Below are 19546 nucleotides of genomic sequence, written 5' to 3' on the forward strand. Positions count from 1 at the left end.
ACATGAGTAGGAGCAAAGGCAGCAGATGCTGAGAATAATCCAAGGCTGGGGTATGGCAGGGCAAGATTTTCAATAAGATATGGGGACAAGGAATTTGAGAGACACCTTGTAGAATTACACTAGGATACTATGGATCAAGATGAGGATAGCGGAGGAGAGTGTAACCAGGAAAGAACTAAGGGGTGGGAGGGACTGGAGGTCATATGAACCTATGTTTTTCTGCATTTATGCATTAGATAATAGGACAACAGATTTAGAGATGAAAGAGACTGCAGAGACTATCAAGTCCCCTTTATTTTATAGATGAGAAAACAGAAGCCCAGAGAGGGTTAGGTGACTTGCACCAAGTAATTAGCAAGAAAGGATTCTAACCAAGATCTTCCAACTAAAAAAAAAACAACCCAGAACTCTTTCCATACTATGAAACTATGTTCCTAAAAAGTTTTATACTAACCACTTTCTAACTGGAATATCTTATTGATTTAGAATATCACAGCTATTTTATCTTATGTCTGTCCAATCTTCAACTGATATTGTCGCCTCATACTTGAGTTTTAAGCTTATCATTCCTATCTTAGTCCATAACTCCCCCCTCACTATATATCCATACAGGTCAGGGTAATTAAATGATCTGCAATCAAATACTTAAATATGCTGTAAGAGTCCACAATTGTAATGCATTCCATAGACTCAGCTTTGGAACAGTCACAATTCTCTTTGGAACAGTTCCTCAGGGTATACTGAGCCAAGTCTACAGAAACTTCTTTTTCTCTGGTAATGGTTGTTAAAGGCTCAGACCTGAAAACTGAATGAAAAAGAAATCTTTACCAGAAAAAGTAAACTTTTATCAATTAGCCAATCCTTTCAACTTCAGTCCCTCTTTCTTCCTCTTTTCCAGAGAACAAATGCTAAAACTTTATTCTAATTTCTTTTCCTTAATTAGAAAGGGAGCCTAACAGTGGATAAAGGTTTGGCCTTTATATTTATATACTGGCATTATATTCAAGTCCTACGTACCACAAAGATTGGCAATGGGTTCAAAACAAGATCTTTTACCCACTATCCCAGGCAAGTTTCTAAGGCTATACATTGCAGGAACCATGACAACCTGTAGAGGTAGAGAGTTTCACTGGGAGTTTCTTTCACCTAAGAAATCTACAAGTTCAGACAGGAAAAAGTGTACCAAAATGCTCACATATTTTTTTTTTTCTCCCTGGACATACCAATTTTCCATTGAAACAGAGAGCAAAGAAAGAAATTATGCAAGAAAGAAGCCTTTTCCTTTTCTTGCTACCTCCATTTTGTCCTGTACACAGTTATCTTGTCTGCATGCTGTCTCTTCACCCTGTCTGATGGCAGGAACCATTTTTGCTTTTTTTTATATCTCTACTCTTAGCAGATTGCCTGGCACATAATAGGTGCTTAATTAATGCTTCTTAACTTGATGTGAACGAATATAGGAACAGCCTACATCAAACTGTCCAACCTCATTTTGCAACGTTAATACATTATAACCAAATGTGATCTCAAATTTGGTTCTCCAACGTGGCATCCTTTCTTTAGTTTACCCCCTGAACACAGCCCTGGAGTACAATTTAAAATTTCTTCTGACTTGCTCTGCGTGTGCGTGTACACACAAATTTACTTATATGGACCATTCCTTCTTAGAAGCAACTCCATCCATGAAGGGATATCGAATTTATTGTTTATGTAGGTACTTCTGAAAAGCAAAGGAATATATACCTTAAGTTCTTTTTTCAGCCTACTCTCTTTGAGTTTAATTATTCTTTCTGAACTTGAAGTATTCAGTTTTAATCAATGAATGCTGCCCTTCCTTTCCAACCAACCAATTAATCAATCAAGAAACATTTATTAATTACCAACTACAGGCTTGGGACTGTGACAGGCCCTGGTGATGTCAAGGAAAAAACAACACTCTGCTCTAAGACACCTTACATTCTATGTGGGATATAGCAGATACACATAAAACACAAGCAGCTAGGGAGGAAAGGAAGGATAGTGATCAAGAAAGATCTCATAGAAGAAATGGTATCAGAGTTTAATTTTGAGGAAAACTAGAGATTCTGAAACAATGAGGTACGGGAGTGCATTTCAGGTACGGGGGGACAGCCTATGCAAAGGCACAGAAACAAGGATAGAGTGTTGCGTATGAAGGACAACAAGTTGGCTAGTTTACTGAACTTTAAGTATATGTGAAAGGGAATAATAAGTCTGGACAGGTATGATTGAGTCTGATTGTAAAGTTCTTTAAATGTCAAACAGAAAAAATTATATTTGATTCAAGAGGTAGTTCCTTACATTTCACTTTTCCATTGCTCTGTTCTTGTATCTTCCATCCACCTCTCCTCAACAAAAGTGGGAAGGAGGGCAAAAAATTATGTCTAAACTCATCTGAGATTCTCATTTTTAGCCATGTTATATAGCAGAGGTTCAGGAATTCCTAGAAAGGCAAGAGTTAGCTCCTTTGACCCTCAATTCCATGCTTCTTGTTCTGCAGCTAGTTGCTTTTCTTCTTATTCTGATGGTTGTTGGTCACAATCTCAGGGTTCCCCTACCAACCTAAAAGTGTTAGGAATCCACAGAACCACAAAGATTCAAAGTTGGAAAGGATGTCAGTTGTCACCTAGTCAAAAAAACTTGAAAAGAATTTCCTCATAACATAACCAACAGACACTTAGTCTTTATCTGAGGAAGTTGTTGCCATAGCCACTGATGTTAACTTTCCTTTTTCCTCCAATTCAGAGGCACACAGAAATATTTGCTTCCTTTCTCAAACTTAACCAGGCAGAAAAGACAGAGGGAAGAATGGGAATCTCTGCAGGATATAACAAACTCACAAAAATCGTTAATATTTCTATATATTACAAACAAAATCAAAGAAGAGATCAAAAAATTCCTTTCAAAAATAAATACAGGCTGTATAAAATACATTGGGAATATACCTGCCAAGACATGGGTGGGAGCATACTCTTCACACAAATAAAGACAGATGTAAATAACTGAAGAAATATTAGTTACTCACTGAAGAAAGTACAATTCACCCAAAGGAAAAGGAGGTACAAAGCCTGAGTGAAGAAAATAGTTCTTTAAAAATTAGAATTGGGCAAACAGAAGATGTGGCGAGGACAAAGCTTGAACCTTACCCTCATGAAAACTGGTTCAAAGAAGGAATAATATACTCAGTTGGGTATAGATCTCTCTTTCCTAGCACAGAAGCAGGAAGGGAGGGGGATAACAGAAGTGAGGAAACTAATAAAAGAAAGGGCAGACTGGGGAGGCAGTGGTCAAAAGCAAAACACTTTTGAGAAGGGACAGAGCGAAAGGAGATTGGGAGGGAGAAGGACTCAAGAGCGCAGAATGAAGCATTTCTTCTCTTTTTCTTGCTTTTTTGAGGAGAATGGGGTGACACAAATAATTAATGTAGAAATTTGTGTTGTATGACCAAGCATATTTGTAATAGTTTTTGTTTTTCTTCTATTCTCATTGAGTAGGGGAAGAAGGAAAGGAGAGGGAGAAAATATGAAACTGAAAAAAAAAATATTAAATTCTCTTTGCTTTTAAAACATAAATATAATTTTTAAAAGTTAAAAAAAATTTGTGTACACACACATACCTACCCCAGGGCTTTCACCTAGATTATTTTCTCTTTCTTCTCTGCATTTTCACTTTGCAGTACATCAACTATCACAGTTTAAATTCTCTTCTCATTATAAATGACTCATGAAACTATACATTCATGACAGAAAAGACAGTGTTCAAGGGGAGGCAAATAACACAAACTACACATTGCGAGAAGAACAAGCACAGCATACTCTCATAATCATTCTTTCTAAATTCACTGTTCCTCAAAGCTTAACCTATTTTTCTTAAGGGTTATCCTTCTGATCATCCAGGCACAAAAACTCTTATCTTTGAATCTTTATTCTTCCTCAATCTGCCCATTATATCCAATCATTGCCAAATGTTGAATGTACTCCCACAATACAAACTCCCATCTGTCCTCTTCTCTCTCTTTACAAGGCTACTACCCTTACTCAAGTCTTCATCATCTTTGTCCTGACTCCTGCAATAGTCTAGTTGCTTTCCCCACTTCTAGTCTCTTCCTCTAAGCTCCATTCTCTACACAGCTGCCAAAATAATCCATAAAATTGGCAATTTGACTAATTAGGCTTGGATGAACAGTGTGGTGTAATGCATGGAAAGCTTTTCTAAAAGCCATGAAGGCCTGGGTTCAATTTCCATCTCTGACACATAGAGTCTATATGACTTTGGGCAAGTAATTTATTCTTGCAGTGCTGTAGGAACTCTAGAAGACTATGAAATTGAAGAGATGTTGATCTGTATTGGTAGAGGGAATTTCCTCTCATTACACTAATGGAATCATAGGTCCAATTTCTGTCCCCATATTGCAATAAAAACAGTTACATGACCTGAATAGTAAAAACTACACCATGGTAAAACTAGAAAAGAAACATCAAGTACTAACAACCTTCTATACCTATAACTACTAAAAGAGTCAACTAGAGCTAAGGGATAGGAGCAATCACAAAAGTTTTGGTTTTTCCCCCGTGTGCATGATTTTATCTGATATAGGATGTTTCCAGACTGAAACTTCCTCTACCAATTCAGAGTGGCACATTCCCTTTAATTTACAGTATTAGAAAATTCCCTTGAGGCTCTGAGAGGTTAAATGATTTGACTGGGGTCAGACAGGACTTGAATCCAACTTGCTCTCCATTACTCTTAAAGCCAGCTTTTTATCCTTATGCCACAATCCTTCTCACAAAAGATAAAATGGGTAATTTCAATCACGTGAAATACAAAAGTTTTTTAAAAAACAAAATCAACACAACAAATTTCTGCATATTCTGTATATTTCACATCAAACATCTCTGATAAGAATCTGATATCCAAGAGATTGAAACCATTCCTCAATGGATAATTGATTAGAGTATATGAATAAAGAGATAATTTTAAAAGAACTGTTAATTACTAACACTCTGATGAAAAATTATTACATATCACTAATAAGAAAAATGAAGATCAAAACAACTCTGTGGTCTCACCTCATACCCTACAAATTGGTAAGGATGACAAAAAAGGTAAACAGTCAATGTTAGGGAAATTTTTGGAAAGACACACTAATAAACTTCTGGGAGAACTGTCATATGGCCATATCATTCTTGAAAGCAATTTGGAATTATGCTAAGAAAGTGACTAAAGTATTCATACTGTTTAAACTAGAGATTGTACTGTTAGGCATACATCCCAAGGAAGTCAAAGATAGAAAAGGATTCATATACATCAAAATATTCATAACAACACTTTTTATAATTAACAAAGACTTAGAAACTAAGTAGATGTTCCCCAACTACTAGGGAAGAGTTAACAAATTTTGGTTCAAGTACGCAACAGATTATTACTGCACTACAAGAAATGACTATGAATACAAAAAAAGCATGAGAAGACATAAACTGATATGAAGTGATTGATGTAACCAGAAGTCAGAAAACCAGACAGAATGACTACAATAATACAAATCTTAAGATCTACAAAAACAAAAAACTAAATTTGGCCCTGAAATGAGAAAATGTACATACTATGAGTATGGAATATTACATATACACAGAAATATGCCTATATGTGTAATCTATATACACCTATATATTTATGTATCCTTCTCTTTCAACAATATTTCTCTTATTCATGTTAAAATCATGATAAAAAAGATTCCATTTTTCTGACAAATTCTTGATGATAAATATTACGCATAAATGGGAATGGCCAACTCTACAGAGTACAAATGGAAGGAATCCCTAAAAATATGTGGTCCTCTAGATGCCCGCGTAAAACAATTTCATGAGAGAGACAGCAGTAACTGAATATGAAGAGAAAATGAGTAAAGTTTTCACGTAATTTAAGTGGCCTTTGAACTGACCCTTACTAACATTTATTTATTAGTATACATGATCTATCTGCTCAGAAGAACATAAACTCCTTGTGGAGGGAGACTATTTTTCATTTTTATCTTTGTATCCTCAGTGCTGAGTTCCTGTCCTTTACATGGAACTGATATGCTAATGGTGTGCGCATGTGTGTATGCATGTGTGCATGCATGCGTGCGTGTCTGTGTGTGTGATAGAGACAGAGATCATCTGAATGAATTTTCACTCCAATACAAACAGTGAAATCAGACCAATGGACCTTCCTTATCTGTCCTATGAGGGCAATGGACTAAATTATCTCACATGTCCTATATGTCTCCAAACCTAAATAATTAATATCGGAAGGACCAGAATTTAAGAATATTATGAAGGACCAAACTGAGTCCATTTTTCTTAATCCATAAGTCAAAGAAAATAAAGGTGAAAAAAATTATTTCACAGTAAAATAGTAATACCTGCTTATAATTATTTCCATTTAAAATGTACTTTGACAGACAGGAGAAAAAATTTATTATCAGTTATAATTTCTTATGGTCAGTATTTGGAAACAACATTCTGCACACCACTTGACACAAATAGGTCCTCTGGAAATGAAACATATTTCTGTGACCCTGTCCCATTATTCAGCAGTGTCATAAGGGTGGGTACATTTTGGCTGGAGGAACTTCTGTGTCTGACCATGGGTAGGTGCTGTAATTACCCCAGGACAATCTCCAGTAAATTTCTAGTTCACCTCTGGATATATTATCGATGGTTGTTTCAATTACAATTTTAAATATATTATCCAGCTCTTGATAAAAGCCATGTCTAGGACACTGCAGAAAATATGCTTAAACCATCTCCTGCTTGCTGTTTTAACTGACACCTTGTCATTTTGTCAAAAATGTCTCTTCTAACTTTATCGTTCTTGTAACAGAATAATGGCTAGCTTTTGCTTTGGGCTGTTCTCTGAACAGCTGGAAGAAAGGTTGCTCATTGTCTTTACAGGCGTGGATCTCTTACACTGATAGGAAGTCAGGGTCACTGTCAGCCTCTCTGTAAATTTCAAAACCAGTTTTCATGCAGTAGCCTGTGTGTCTCTGTTGCTACTAAAAGTTCCTTAAGGTTAAGAGGAATAGTTCCAACTCTGCTGCACCTTTCTTTTGCAATTTTCATGGGAAGATCAAGGAACAGATGTAAAATAATCACCACAGGCTACACTGTAACCTTCATTGAAAAGTGGTTCCATGCACTTCCTCATAGGATCTGCAAGAATACTGGTACTGCTGCTTCCAGCACTGTCTTTTCCCAAGGAATCCTCTTAACAAATATTTGTTTTCAGGGTCTACTGCTGACCAAAACTTCAAACCAACATTTGACTTGTCTGACAAATACTGAGTAAGTGTATAGTAAGCTTTGCCAGTAAATACATCAGAAATCACAACAAAGGTACCTCATCACATCAACGAATAGATTAGATGGAATCGTTTTATTAAACAAAGAACACTCACAGGGTAGATTTCTTATACCAATAATGCCACGAACCACAATAAGACCAATGAATTTTTCTGATTCATCTAATGTAACAGACCACTTAGTATTGCCTGTTACTCACCGGTCCTTAAGCATTTGTACATTTCTGTATGTTTCTAAGCACTGGCCGGTGAAATAAAATTCAAAAAGAAGAAATGACGTTTCTTCATGATAAAAGTTGTAGAATACACAGTATGGCCAGATCAAAGTGTAATAGTATTTAGCTGTTCCAAGTGTCCTCATACTGCTTGAAAAGCAGTAGCCATTGGCAAGTAATACACCATCTTTAACTTTTGGACGCTATATGGCTCTTCATCTTACGTTGAGAACTTGAGTCTGATGAGAACTGTATTGTTCATTATGTTTTAGATTATCAGCTATAGAAGGAACTCAACTGATGAACTCTTTGTTGCTGGGATCAGCACTGCCTCACACACCGAAACTGTAGCACTTATAACACTGAATTCTGAAAGCCCATCATGGGATGTGTCAGATGAGACATTTCTTATTAGCTCTAAAATCTACATCAGACAGTCTCTCGGGCATTTTTATCAGTAAAGATATAAACAAAGCTTGCACAGTATGACAATCAAGTTATAAATTCTAAAATTCCAAAAAACTAAAAAATTTTCTTAAAAATTGGTACACTAGTACATGAAGAGATAAAATTTTGCTTTATTCTAGAAACATATTATTCACAAGCTAAATTTTATAAACATTTGACAAATTCTACTGATGCTCCAAAGGGAAAAGACTAATAGGAATCCAACAGAAATAAATGCAGAAGCATTTCCCCTTATTTGCAATAAAAACATAGTGTATTTATTAAGTATGTGTGTCATTAGATGTATCTGGTCCTTTAAAGTAGAACTACGTTTTACGTCTTTTTTTAATTTGAAAAGTCTTTAGAATGCTAAGAAATATAGGTAACAAAGATATAGAAAAAGTCATGAAGTATAAAGAAGAAATACTTAAGCCTTTTCAAGTTCCAAGTGTCCAAAAAAAAGTATCAACTGAAGCACCTGATCCTTCTAGGTTTAAATACTATTATATTTCTCATGTTTTTCATCATTCAATCATCCCTGTTTAACTGAATGATATGTTTTTAAGGAAGCAAGGTCTAGCAGAAAACATTTGTTTTGGGAAGGAGTAGGAAATGTGGTTATGGAGGTTAGATTATAGGACATAACCAGGCAGTAGAGTTTAGATCATGGGTGGGTATCCATGAACAGAAATGACATGACTTTGAAAGTACTTAAGGAAAACATTTGGCATGGTATACAAAGCTTGAGACTCAAACAGGAAAGATATAAGTTAGTAATCTTAGCTCTGATATGTTCACTTGCTCTATGATCATGAGAAAGTCATCAACTCTCACTGAACCTGTTATTTACAAAACAAATAATATTTATCCTACCATCACTTTGCAAATCTTGAAGTGCTATGCAGATATCAGTTATGTTTATCATTCTTATGTAAGATGGATAATACAATGAGACTGCAATAAAAGAGTCTACCTGGACAAGCATTTATTAAGCACCTACTGTATGCTTTCCCCTGTGCTTTGCAGTGGGGAAACAAAGGAAAAAAGAAACCAGGCCTTGCTTGCAAGGGGCTTAAATGCTATAAGTGAGAACAGTATGCACATAATTAAAAAAAATTTTAATGTTATAAACCACTTCTTATTTCAATGCTACTTCTCACTGAATGGGAAAGAAAGAAGAGTAGGGGAGAAGAAAGGAAAAAAGAGATAGGGAGAGAGAGGGAATGTAAGAGTACTTTGACATAGAAAAAGCCTTTCCTACTTCCCTCCTTCATTTTTTGGAGGAAAATAATGACAATAATCAGATTGTCCACCAGTTAACATGGCCACCTATGGAAAAAAGCCAACCAAAAAGAAAAAGAGATTACCTTCTGAAGACTTAGGAAAACAATGTAGATCTCTGGGATACTTTTAGAACACTCATTTAATCTCCAAAAGTTTGTATATCTGTAAGTCACTGACCACATGTAGAGTACTTCTACTATACTTCTTTTATGACGGACAGAGTCTTTGTTAAGTATATAATTCACACACTTGTGCACAATAGCAGTTGAGACAATGAAGAGATAATGAGTTATAACGGAGTTTTCATATACATTAGTGTAGAATGAAAAGAAAATGGGATCTGGAGCCAGAAGGCCTGCATTCAAATCCTGCTGTTGCTTTGTATATATTATCTTTGCCTCTAGACAAATCAGTTCATACCTCTGCACATGAACTAAACCCTTAGGTTAAGATATTATCTGCTATCCCATATTATGTAGGTAGTGACTGTACGTGTCTCAAGAACATTTACATTAAAAGTTTCACCTCTTCTCCTTAGGGTAATCTGCTCTAGTGAAGGTTCTGATCCAAACCCAAAAGAGTTTGAGGACTTCTGAGATAAATTCCAAATATTAGTTCTAGAGAAAGAATAATGCAAGAAAGGAAAAATATTCCACAGACCCACCAAGAAACCTGGTCCTTCTAAGATGGGAAGCTTTATTACCCTCCAAATTTCACAAGGGTTATACCATATAAATTGACTTACAGTGGTAACACTTTTCAGATATTTCCAAACCATTAAGATTATGAATAGTAAGCCTAGAAATAAAGAAACAAATCCCTAATTACCAAATTCTCCATGCTGCTCAGGCTCCAAATCTCTTGGATTTCCTTCTATTCAGCTATTTTTAGAACTGGCTTTCTTTTTATAGAAATGTTACATGTGTAAATAAATCATTTAAAGGGGCCTATTAATGGAATAATCTATAGATTACCAGTGCTAGGCTATGCATTTTAAAAACTGCAAACAGTTATTTTAAATAATTGAAAGCAGGTAGGATCCTTTATAAGAGTACTTTAAAAGCATTGGATTATTTTTGTTTCTACATGTATTCCAAAAGACATTAGAAAATAATAAATGGACAGCATATTAAGCCTCATTTTAAGAAATTTTTATTTTAAGTGATGACTTTTGAATAAGTTTAAACTACTGGGTCAATAATGTGAGACTTTCCAGATAGAAATGAGTTTACTTATACATATAGATTTCCAGAGAATAAAATTAAAACTCAGGATTAGTCACACACACAAAAAAAATCTCTTTAAGTAAGACAAATAATTCTCTTATTTTAAAATACCAAAATTTTAGCATAAATGTATCATAAATGTGTATCAAAAGCCTTAAAATAGTCTCACTATGTCAACCATTGTAATCTCTTCATAACAAGCACACAATAAACTAGAAAAATCTATAAATCGGCCCTTGATGACAGAGGGTTCATTTAGTAGTTCACCAAATGGAATAACCCTGTTGGAATTCATTCAAGTAGCCTGTGAAAATGTCAGAATGTAGTCTGTTTCAGAGGTCATAATCCCCAGAGAGTTCTGAGTTTTGGCCTGTTTGTCTTTTCACATGCTTTAAGATTTGAAAATTGTTCCTTGTAGACACTGAGTGATGCCCAGGGAATGCTAGGATTGTGGGAACTGGCAGTACCAACGGTGAAGACAAACTTCATGGGAAATCAGTACCTACTTCATTTACCCATGAGCTCTCATCAGATAAGTTACTATATTCAAATGGCTTAGAAGTTAAGGGCAAGAAACAAAAATTTCATGTGTCAGCTGACATCTTTAAAAAAAATGGTTCTAGGAAGAAATACGAGGTTACAAATATCGTTTCTCCTATCAACCTCTGAATAACTATACTCAACATTGATGAGACTAAAAAGTAAAATAGGAGTACAGCTGAAACATCAGTTATTTGTAAGAATCAATTCTGGGTATACATTCTAGTTATGACTGGAAATTGTATTTTAAAGTATTCATATGTACTATTAAAAAACTCCAGAGAGAATCCACTAGATGATAAATTCATTTATAACAAGGACTGTGTCCTATTTCCTCTTTATACTTCCAGCACCTACCATAATGTGCCTTGCTCATAAGAGGTGATTAATAATTGTTTGCTGAAGTGAATCAATTATATATGCACATACTGGATTTTAAGGACTTACGAAATAATCAGTTCAGTGACTGACATGATATAGCAAAAGCTCTTTTCTTTGATTAAAAAAACCCACAAGGGGATGTAAATAAGGAAAATTAAGCTCTAGTCCTTATGCTTCCACTATCACTGTAAGTTATTTTTCTTGAATTTCAGTTTCCTTACCCTCAAAGAAGTGGTTGAAATAAATGACAGCTAAAGCCCCTACCATCTTATAATTGCATGGTTCTAGGAAATTATGATAGTTTAGTCAACTAGTTATTGGTATAGAACTGAAATGCTTTATAGCAATTAAGGTATGAGATCAGGTATTGTTTGTTCTCTATATACTAGAAATCTACAGCTAAGTATTGAAAACTGCTAACATACTCGCATCTTCGTAACTTAAATCACAACAAAGCGAATATATGAATCAAGTCTTTTACTTTTATTTTGATGCCATTGTTGAAAATAAGGAGTACAAAAATACACAAGAATCAAAACTTTATTCTGAAGTTGGAACTGACAAAAACACACAACAAACTAGCTGCAGCTTCTCTCAAAACAATAGCATTAACAGGCAAAAGGCATGAATATTTTAAACTAAAATAATAAACTATGAGTGTCTTTTTTTCTAATTAACTGACACTATTACACAAACACTAACACATACCTGCCAACCTTTGAAAACCATAAATAGGAAGATACTGCATAGTTCCATGGATATATTCTAAATTAGATAAGTTAAAATAAAAAAAAAAACATCAACTGGGATCACTACTTTTTCTTTTAAAAAACAGAAATTTGCCCATCTAGGTATAGAGTTGGCACGTACGTTTACGTTCGCTAAAGACCTACAACATAGATATTTGAAAGTAACGTTACTAGTGCATGTTCAATAAAAATTTCATGGACTAATAAAAGTGGAAATTTCCCCACTCCATTCTTTTTTTTCCTTTTCTGCTGCCCAATAAACAGTGTAACAGAAAGGAGAATGGGATATCAGAAGTGAGCAAATGATGATATGAGAAGAGGCAGCCAGAGAAAGACATACGGACTGAAAGCTATCATACAAATAATACAGATGGCCATACTATGACACAGATAGTTTTTAAGACTTACCCACACTCACAGATTGAGTCAGCAGAGGAGACCGGAATCCTGACTCCCATAAGACTATACTTCCTGTTAATAATAGCGAGGGCAGTAGGTAAGGGTGGAAGAGTCAGACAATATGGGTTAATTTAAAGGCGTTAGAAAAACGCTTTTTCTGATATTTGCTAATGAATTTGGTTTATTATACACTATGCACCCTTGTATTCACCATATTTGTCATGTTTCTTTTTTCAATATTTTTAAATGGCATCTAGAATATTTCTCCAAACTTTAACTTAAAACAGAAAGGAGAAAAAGGTGAGAATTTAAAAAAAAAAACAACCTTTTCCTCATGTTTTTATGTTGGAATCCTTTCCTTTCCAGCCTTTACCTCTACACTAAAACAGTCCTGATTTATTTCTAACACAACATTTCAGTTGTCCTTGACTTAGTTCTCCCAATCATTTAGTAGCAATAGAGTAGCGAGTATTAACCATTTCTCTTCAGGGGTGAGAGAGAAGGCAGCTATAAGATGAAAGCAGGCTGAGAGATAGAGAGGACATATGTCCTCAAATGTTCAAAGAATCATGATGTGGAAGATGAATTAGAATCATAAGTCTGACCTTAGGATCAAAGTATTGAAGTTACAAGAAGAATACTTTCAGTTCACTACAGTTAAGAAGATCTATCCAAAAGCAGAATACAGTATCTCATGAGTAGAAAATTCCTCATCACTGGAGATGTTCAAGTAAGAGCTACATAACTAAGGTAAGGCATATTGTTGAGAAGATTCATACTTTGCTTTGGCGGAACCTTTTCAATGGTCCCTTTCAACTCAGGGGATTCTTTGATTGAGAATCCCATCAAAGTTTTCGTGAGTAGGGACTGTACTATAGAGCTAATCAATGATTTTCCAATTACTTATTTTACCTCAAATCACAAAAGTACTTACTGGAGAGGATTCTGGTTCAGGTAAAGGTTGGCCTAGATAGTCTCTGAGGTCTCTTCCTAGTCTGAGATTAAGTAATTCTCAAATCTGTTTATTTCCAAATAGACTTGAGAAAAGCATGCATGATATCCTTTATCTCCAAACTACTTACCTATTTTATCTGTTTTTGTCAACTGCAATGACATAAACTTGCCTTCTGTGGAAGAGTACAAGACTATTTCTTCATGTATTGCTTTAAATGAAGTAGGAAAAAAGCTCCACAGGTTTGGAGCCTAAAAAAATCTTTTGGTACACTTTAGTATTAAAAAGGCAACTGGTGTTCCTTTCCTTAAAGATATAATATACTACATCTAAATGACTCTAGTAATGGCAGACATATCCAATGAAAGTTCTAGAACAGATTAAAAAAATCTAATTATTTCCATGTCTAAGATTTTAATCGGTTTGGTTTAACTTCTTAACTACTGTTGCTATACGAGTTTTACTTAAGACTCATGAATTAATTCTTTGCACTTATTACACAGGGCAAATATGAAAAGTGTTCCACTTTAAAATATTAAATAAACAACTTATAAACAATGCTTCTTTGGGACTGATGATTTTTGCTGGTTCACTCTGAAATTGTAAGTCCTACCAAGCACTTCACAGACTTACCCAAACATGCTTATAACAGCAGCTGTGGAACTAAGTCAGGAGTTCAAAGTAATTGCCAACTGCAAATGAAGAATTCAAATTAATGCACCCCTTTGGATATATTCAGCAATGTACTGGAGCAAAACTAAATTCTAGCAATACAGCTATGTAAACAAAAAATTCAAAATAGAAAGAAACAGGCAGAATTAAATCTGCCTATTTACATCACATTTTAGTAGGAAACTTTTTAAAAAGTTACTTTGGATTAGTATAATTTACCTTTAAGCTATTTATGAAGACCTAACAAGCATTTTGAAGGGTCAGGAGTTTATCTCAAGAAAGAAGTTTGAGAGCTACGACAATTAGTCATATATTTCATTTGCAGTTTGTTGAGGAAATAGTTCTTCTGAATCAAAACTCTATTGCAGTATTAAATATAAACCATAAATCCTGATAAAATAACTGGCAAAAAAAATCAGAAACTGGGTTGAATTTCTAATTAAGGTCTATACATTTCTGTCTATGACATAAAAGTTCAAGTCTGATTTCAACATCTGCTATTGCTATTTAGGTCAGAATGAAAACTCAAACACCATTTTTGAAAACATCTGAGTTACTGAAATTACTCAAGAGACAAAAAAGGCAGAACCAACTGCAGTGGTACTCCAATCCCCTAATCACTGAATAATAGCTAGCATGTACTTTAAGGTTTGCAAAGTGTTTTATAGATGTTAGCTCATTTGATCCTAAAATCATTTAAGTCAGAAAAATAGAAAGCAAAAATCCTGGAAACACTATTTGGTCCCATCAATTAATTTTTTTTCTTAATTACTGTTTCATCTGTTTCCTGATGTCATTAGTCCCTCCAGGTCTTTGTACAGTACCTGGCACATAGTAGGCACTTAATAAATGCTGGCTGAATGACTCTCCACCTCAAACATTACATAAGTTATCAAATTACTGTGGAGGTTTCTTACCATTTTCTATATCCATTACAGCACCGTCTCTACGCCTTACTATAATGTTTGAAATAGTGTCTGCACTGTCAAATGAAAAAGAAATCACTTGTAACTACAAGTGAGGATCAGACGCTAACATGGAACTTTTTTTGCACTACAACCTCTGAAATTTGCTTTGGCTAAGCAGAGTGAATTTTACTTGATTTTGTCCAAATATATTATTAAATGTAAAAAGGTAAGCCAAGGAGACCAACTTGTAATGCCCTGTCTTCAGCATATAATGGTATCTACTATTTTTTCTTTAAACACAAAGACAAAAATATCTGGTTATGATCTAAAAGATGATTTGCAAGCCTTTGCTGTTATAGTTGTTGAAATGATAGAGAATCTGATAGAAGGCAATGGAACTGAATTTACATAAGATTTTGTTTAGTCACTTATGTCTTCATGACCCCATCTGAGGTTTTCTTAGCAGAGATAAAGTAGTGATTTTCCACTTCCTTCTCTAGTTTATTTTGGAGATGTGGAAACGGAGGCAAACAGGACTAAGTGACTTGCCCAGGGTCATACAGGTAATAAATATCTGAGGCCATATCTGAACTCAGGAAGATAAGTCTTCCTGACTCTAGGCCCAGTACTCTATTCACCTTGGCAAAATTATTATCCTTGACCAGACTTAAAAAGTAAATAGAATTTGAAAGGGCCTTTCAAATATGAAAGGGAATGAAGGCAGATATTTCTTTTAAGTATTTCTCAATACTATAACATGGCTGGTGCTATCCAGTATAGGAACAAACATGACCTATCCTATGCTGAAGGTGAATTTCGTATTTAAATTATTCCTTTCCAGGATGCATTTCCAATCTATGGAAAAGATCAACCAAGAAAAAAAAAGGTCCTGCTGTGTTCTCTATCATCAATTTGTAAAGATTTCTATTAAATATACTTAAAATTCTAAGCCATGAGATATATTAACAATCAGTAAAGTGGAAAAGTTTTCTGCTCAAAAGTTAAACCATATTTTGCAGTTGATGAAAATCTAAAAAGTTTAAATTAATACATAAGCTAGGAATCAAATCTGCAGAAAAAGTCAACACAGAGCAATGGAGGTTTTTATCATTTTATCTTTCCCTGATTCTAAATACCATATTCCAGAACATCAAGTCTGATTACAACACACTGCCACTGCAAACAAGAGGCATTTAAAGAACAACTCTTCCATTTGGAAACTGAATTACCAGTCAGTGTTGGCTATATCAAGAAACATTCATCTCAGACTATGGTAGTAAGACTGGATCACTCTGTGTGCAATCTAATTTCATGTTTATAATTAAAAGCTCAATTCGTATTTCAATGCACTGTTTTTGTGATGGTATACTATCTGAATGCAGTTGCTTTTATTTGACTTCATCTGCTTGAACTAACCTCATGGAAAAAACCTAAGCAGTTTGCCTTGCTTCTAAAGTGCTAATAGCAATGTAATTTTTATAGCCTCACTATGGGTACAGGGAAACACCAGCATGTTCTGATGAAAACTTCTTTCATATTTACTGTAGCAGTGGAAATACTTTTCCATTTCACTACCACTGCCAACATAAATATTAATCAACAATGAGGGAAAATCCTGGAAACGTTTCTTAAATGTAAACTTCATTTTCCTTGTGAAGTTCATCTATAAACTATTCTGTGAAGCAATCATTCCACATAGACTCAAAATTTAAATATCTCCTTTGTCAACAAAAAAGGAAACAATTTTAACAAGCTAACTCCAAAATGCTTAAAAGTACAATAACAAAATGTTTCCACCGGAATTAATTTATATTTAGATTATTTTGATTTTCAAATAGCGACTTTTCATTTTGAGAGTTAAAACTACATGTAGTGAAGGAATCATGTCACTCTTTGAAAAAACAGAGAGAAGATTAAGATGAATTTTTCCCTCCACCAATGGACTGCTTCATGTGAAAGTGTTACTCACGCTGAAGTGCCTCAAGAACATGATGATAAACACTTCAGACATATATACATGATTCTCATTAATATCTTCATGAGATTACTTGCAATTTCTTAATGTGTTAGAGGGGCCAATTTACTATGTCAGAAATAAATTTTTTCAAAGCAAGGTAATAGGAAATAGTGTTGCAAATGACATTATTAATTTAAAGCTTTAGCTGTAAAACTTAAAGACACCCATACTAAGCAAGGCAATGAAATTATGCTCTATTTCTATTCCTCACACAGACAGTCTCCTTAAATAGCTAAATTTCTCAACACCTATTTAAGGACTTAAGGATTCTTCTTAGAGATTCCAATTTGTACATTTAATTAGATTTGGGTTACTTTGCTAAAATGTAATCATATTTAATATACTGACACCTGAAATATGAGGTGGTGATTTTTTTCCCCACCATCTACTAAAAATGGAATTAGTTAATCATATTATGGTCTTTTAGGTGATTATATATTGCTGAAGCTGCTCAGACATCCTAACAGTATTCTATTTAAGGGAATCAATCAAATTGTCAAAGGACAATAAGAGTCTAAAGTTCTGTATTTTTAAAAGACTATCAAAGTTGAACTCAAGCATGATGTCTCTGTAATATATTTTCAGTACTTTCAGTATAAGAGCATATGTAAATAAGAGACATATGAGATGTAGCAATATCATTCCGGGAAACAAAAGGAGTAGCATGTAGAAAATTTCCTTTTATTAATACTTTTTACATACTCTATCCCTTTAACACTGAACTTCCTATTATGACAATAAGGAGGTTCAAAGTATACTTCAGAACATTAAAAAAGTAGAAACTGATTACTCTGAGGAACAGGACCTTCTCATCTGCTGAAAACTCTGCAATATAACCATTTACACAGGCTAGATTCAATAAAATTTTTAAGACAAGATTGTCAGCCAATGTGATAAATGTATAATTATGGTGCATCTTTATTTAATATGACAAAAGATTTCAGAAAGAACAATGTTAATACTATCCTAGTCATAATTGTGGACATCAGTCTCAGCTGTTCACCCAGAGATCATTAAGGATCTGAGAACAAAGTAGTGGAAAATATGTTTTGACTTCAAGGATAGAAAAACAGTAGGTTTACAATATGAGCCTATGCCACATGATTTAACACATTAGATATTAAAAACCATGTTAACCCTGGAAAGCAAATCATTCATAGAGTTTAAGTGTTTTCCTCCCATTTCCATACAAAAGATGAAACATGTTTAAAGTGAAAATTAGGACACAAAAATGAACTACAACTTCAAAGTGATGTTCATCCTCTGATAAAAAAAGGAAACAAGATTATTATGCAAATCTTTACTGTCAAATCTGACGATATAAAAATTTAAATGTAACATGAGAAGAACAAAATTTGTAGCCACAGCCTATTTTTCTCAGAAGTTATGTCATTATTTCCAGATTAGTGAAGTCACTAATTTGTTTGAATTTGTTTTTTGTCATTAGTTTCTTAAATTAGTCACTTGTTTGAAACACCATCCCCAAGCATACTAGTGTACAAAAATTGAATCTCTCAATATCAAAACCATTTCCAAAAATTATACTGCCAACAAAAATATTTCAAGGGGAAAATAATCATTAGGTATGTAAAGTTTGAAGTATTACCTGAAACCAGGCTGGTTATCTCTCAAAGCCTGAAACTTTCAAGCCAAGTAAATAAAGAATATGTGTACTTTAAGGATACATAAAAAGACACACATACATATAAATATATTTTGCTATTTATATAAGTTTACAGCTGAAATACTACAAATAAGAACAATTATTTTAAATATTTAAAGTTATAAGTGGCAACAGATTTCTTTTGTAGCTCAATAATAAAAGATTTAAATGAAAATTTAATAAATGCATGTGATTGAAGTTTTGATTGATATTTCTATATTTTAGCTAAAAGTAGCAAGGTTGCTGAAACAAGAAGAACAAAATTTCTAGGCAATAACATTTATCTTGGCAAAATACATGTTCACCAAGAATGTGGGTGGCAGAGGAAAGAATAGAAAAAAGACTATCAAAATGAAGCGCAAAAGCATCTATAAGTACTAGGTGATTTAAAGTTATTAGATATTAACAATATAAAAATTGCTTTTGAGAGATTAGGTAAGAGTGCAAACCTTTAAAATGTATAAATAATACTACAAGTTCTTCAAAACTCACCATTCTTACGTTCGTTGAGAGGAGGCAAATGCTGACTAGACTGCAAGGAAAGTTCCTGGAATTCATGAGCGACTGCTTCACTCTGAGGACTTGGAGCTAGGTGGCCTAATGACCCCAACTCATCCTCAGGCTCTACCATCCCAGTGTGATCCATGGTCTTCCAATCACCAGAAACACAAGACTTGAGATGTCTCTTAACCACAGCTGGTGGATGAGACTGCCAAATTAAAGAATGCATAAT

At 34.2% G+C, this 19546-nt stretch overlaps 1 protein-coding gene across 28 annotated transcripts in view; it reads right to left on the reverse strand.

Annotated features, from left to right (window-relative positions):
• MRTFB (myocardin related transcription factor B) overlaps positions 1-19546 on the reverse strand; it is a 259095-nt gene that overhangs the window by 116653 nt on the left and 122896 nt on the right. For 17 of the 28 annotated variants that reach the window (XM_072609689.1, XM_072609662.1, XM_072609595.1 and 14 more), the window contains 2 exons: positions 19306-19522; positions 12611-12673 (listed from right to left, as the gene is read on the reverse strand). In XM_072609689.1, coding sequence (XP_072465790.1) covers positions 12611-12673; positions 19306-19459 — 217 coding nt within the window. In that variant the 5' untranslated portion in view covers positions 19460-19522. Of the gene's footprint in view, positions 1-12610; positions 12674-14186; positions 14246-19305; positions 19523-19546 lie in introns of those variants that run through there. The other 11 variants (XM_072609781.1, XM_072609743.1, XM_072609814.1 and 8 more) reach the window with 2 other exon arrangements.

Source organism: Notamacropus eugenii, chromosome 1 (genome assembly GCF_028372415.1).
Source record: "Notamacropus eugenii isolate mMacEug1 chromosome 1, mMacEug1.pri_v2, whole genome shotgun sequence".
In the NCBI taxonomy this organism is placed as follows: Eukaryota; Metazoa; Chordata; class Mammalia; order Diprotodontia; family Macropodidae; genus Notamacropus; species Notamacropus eugenii.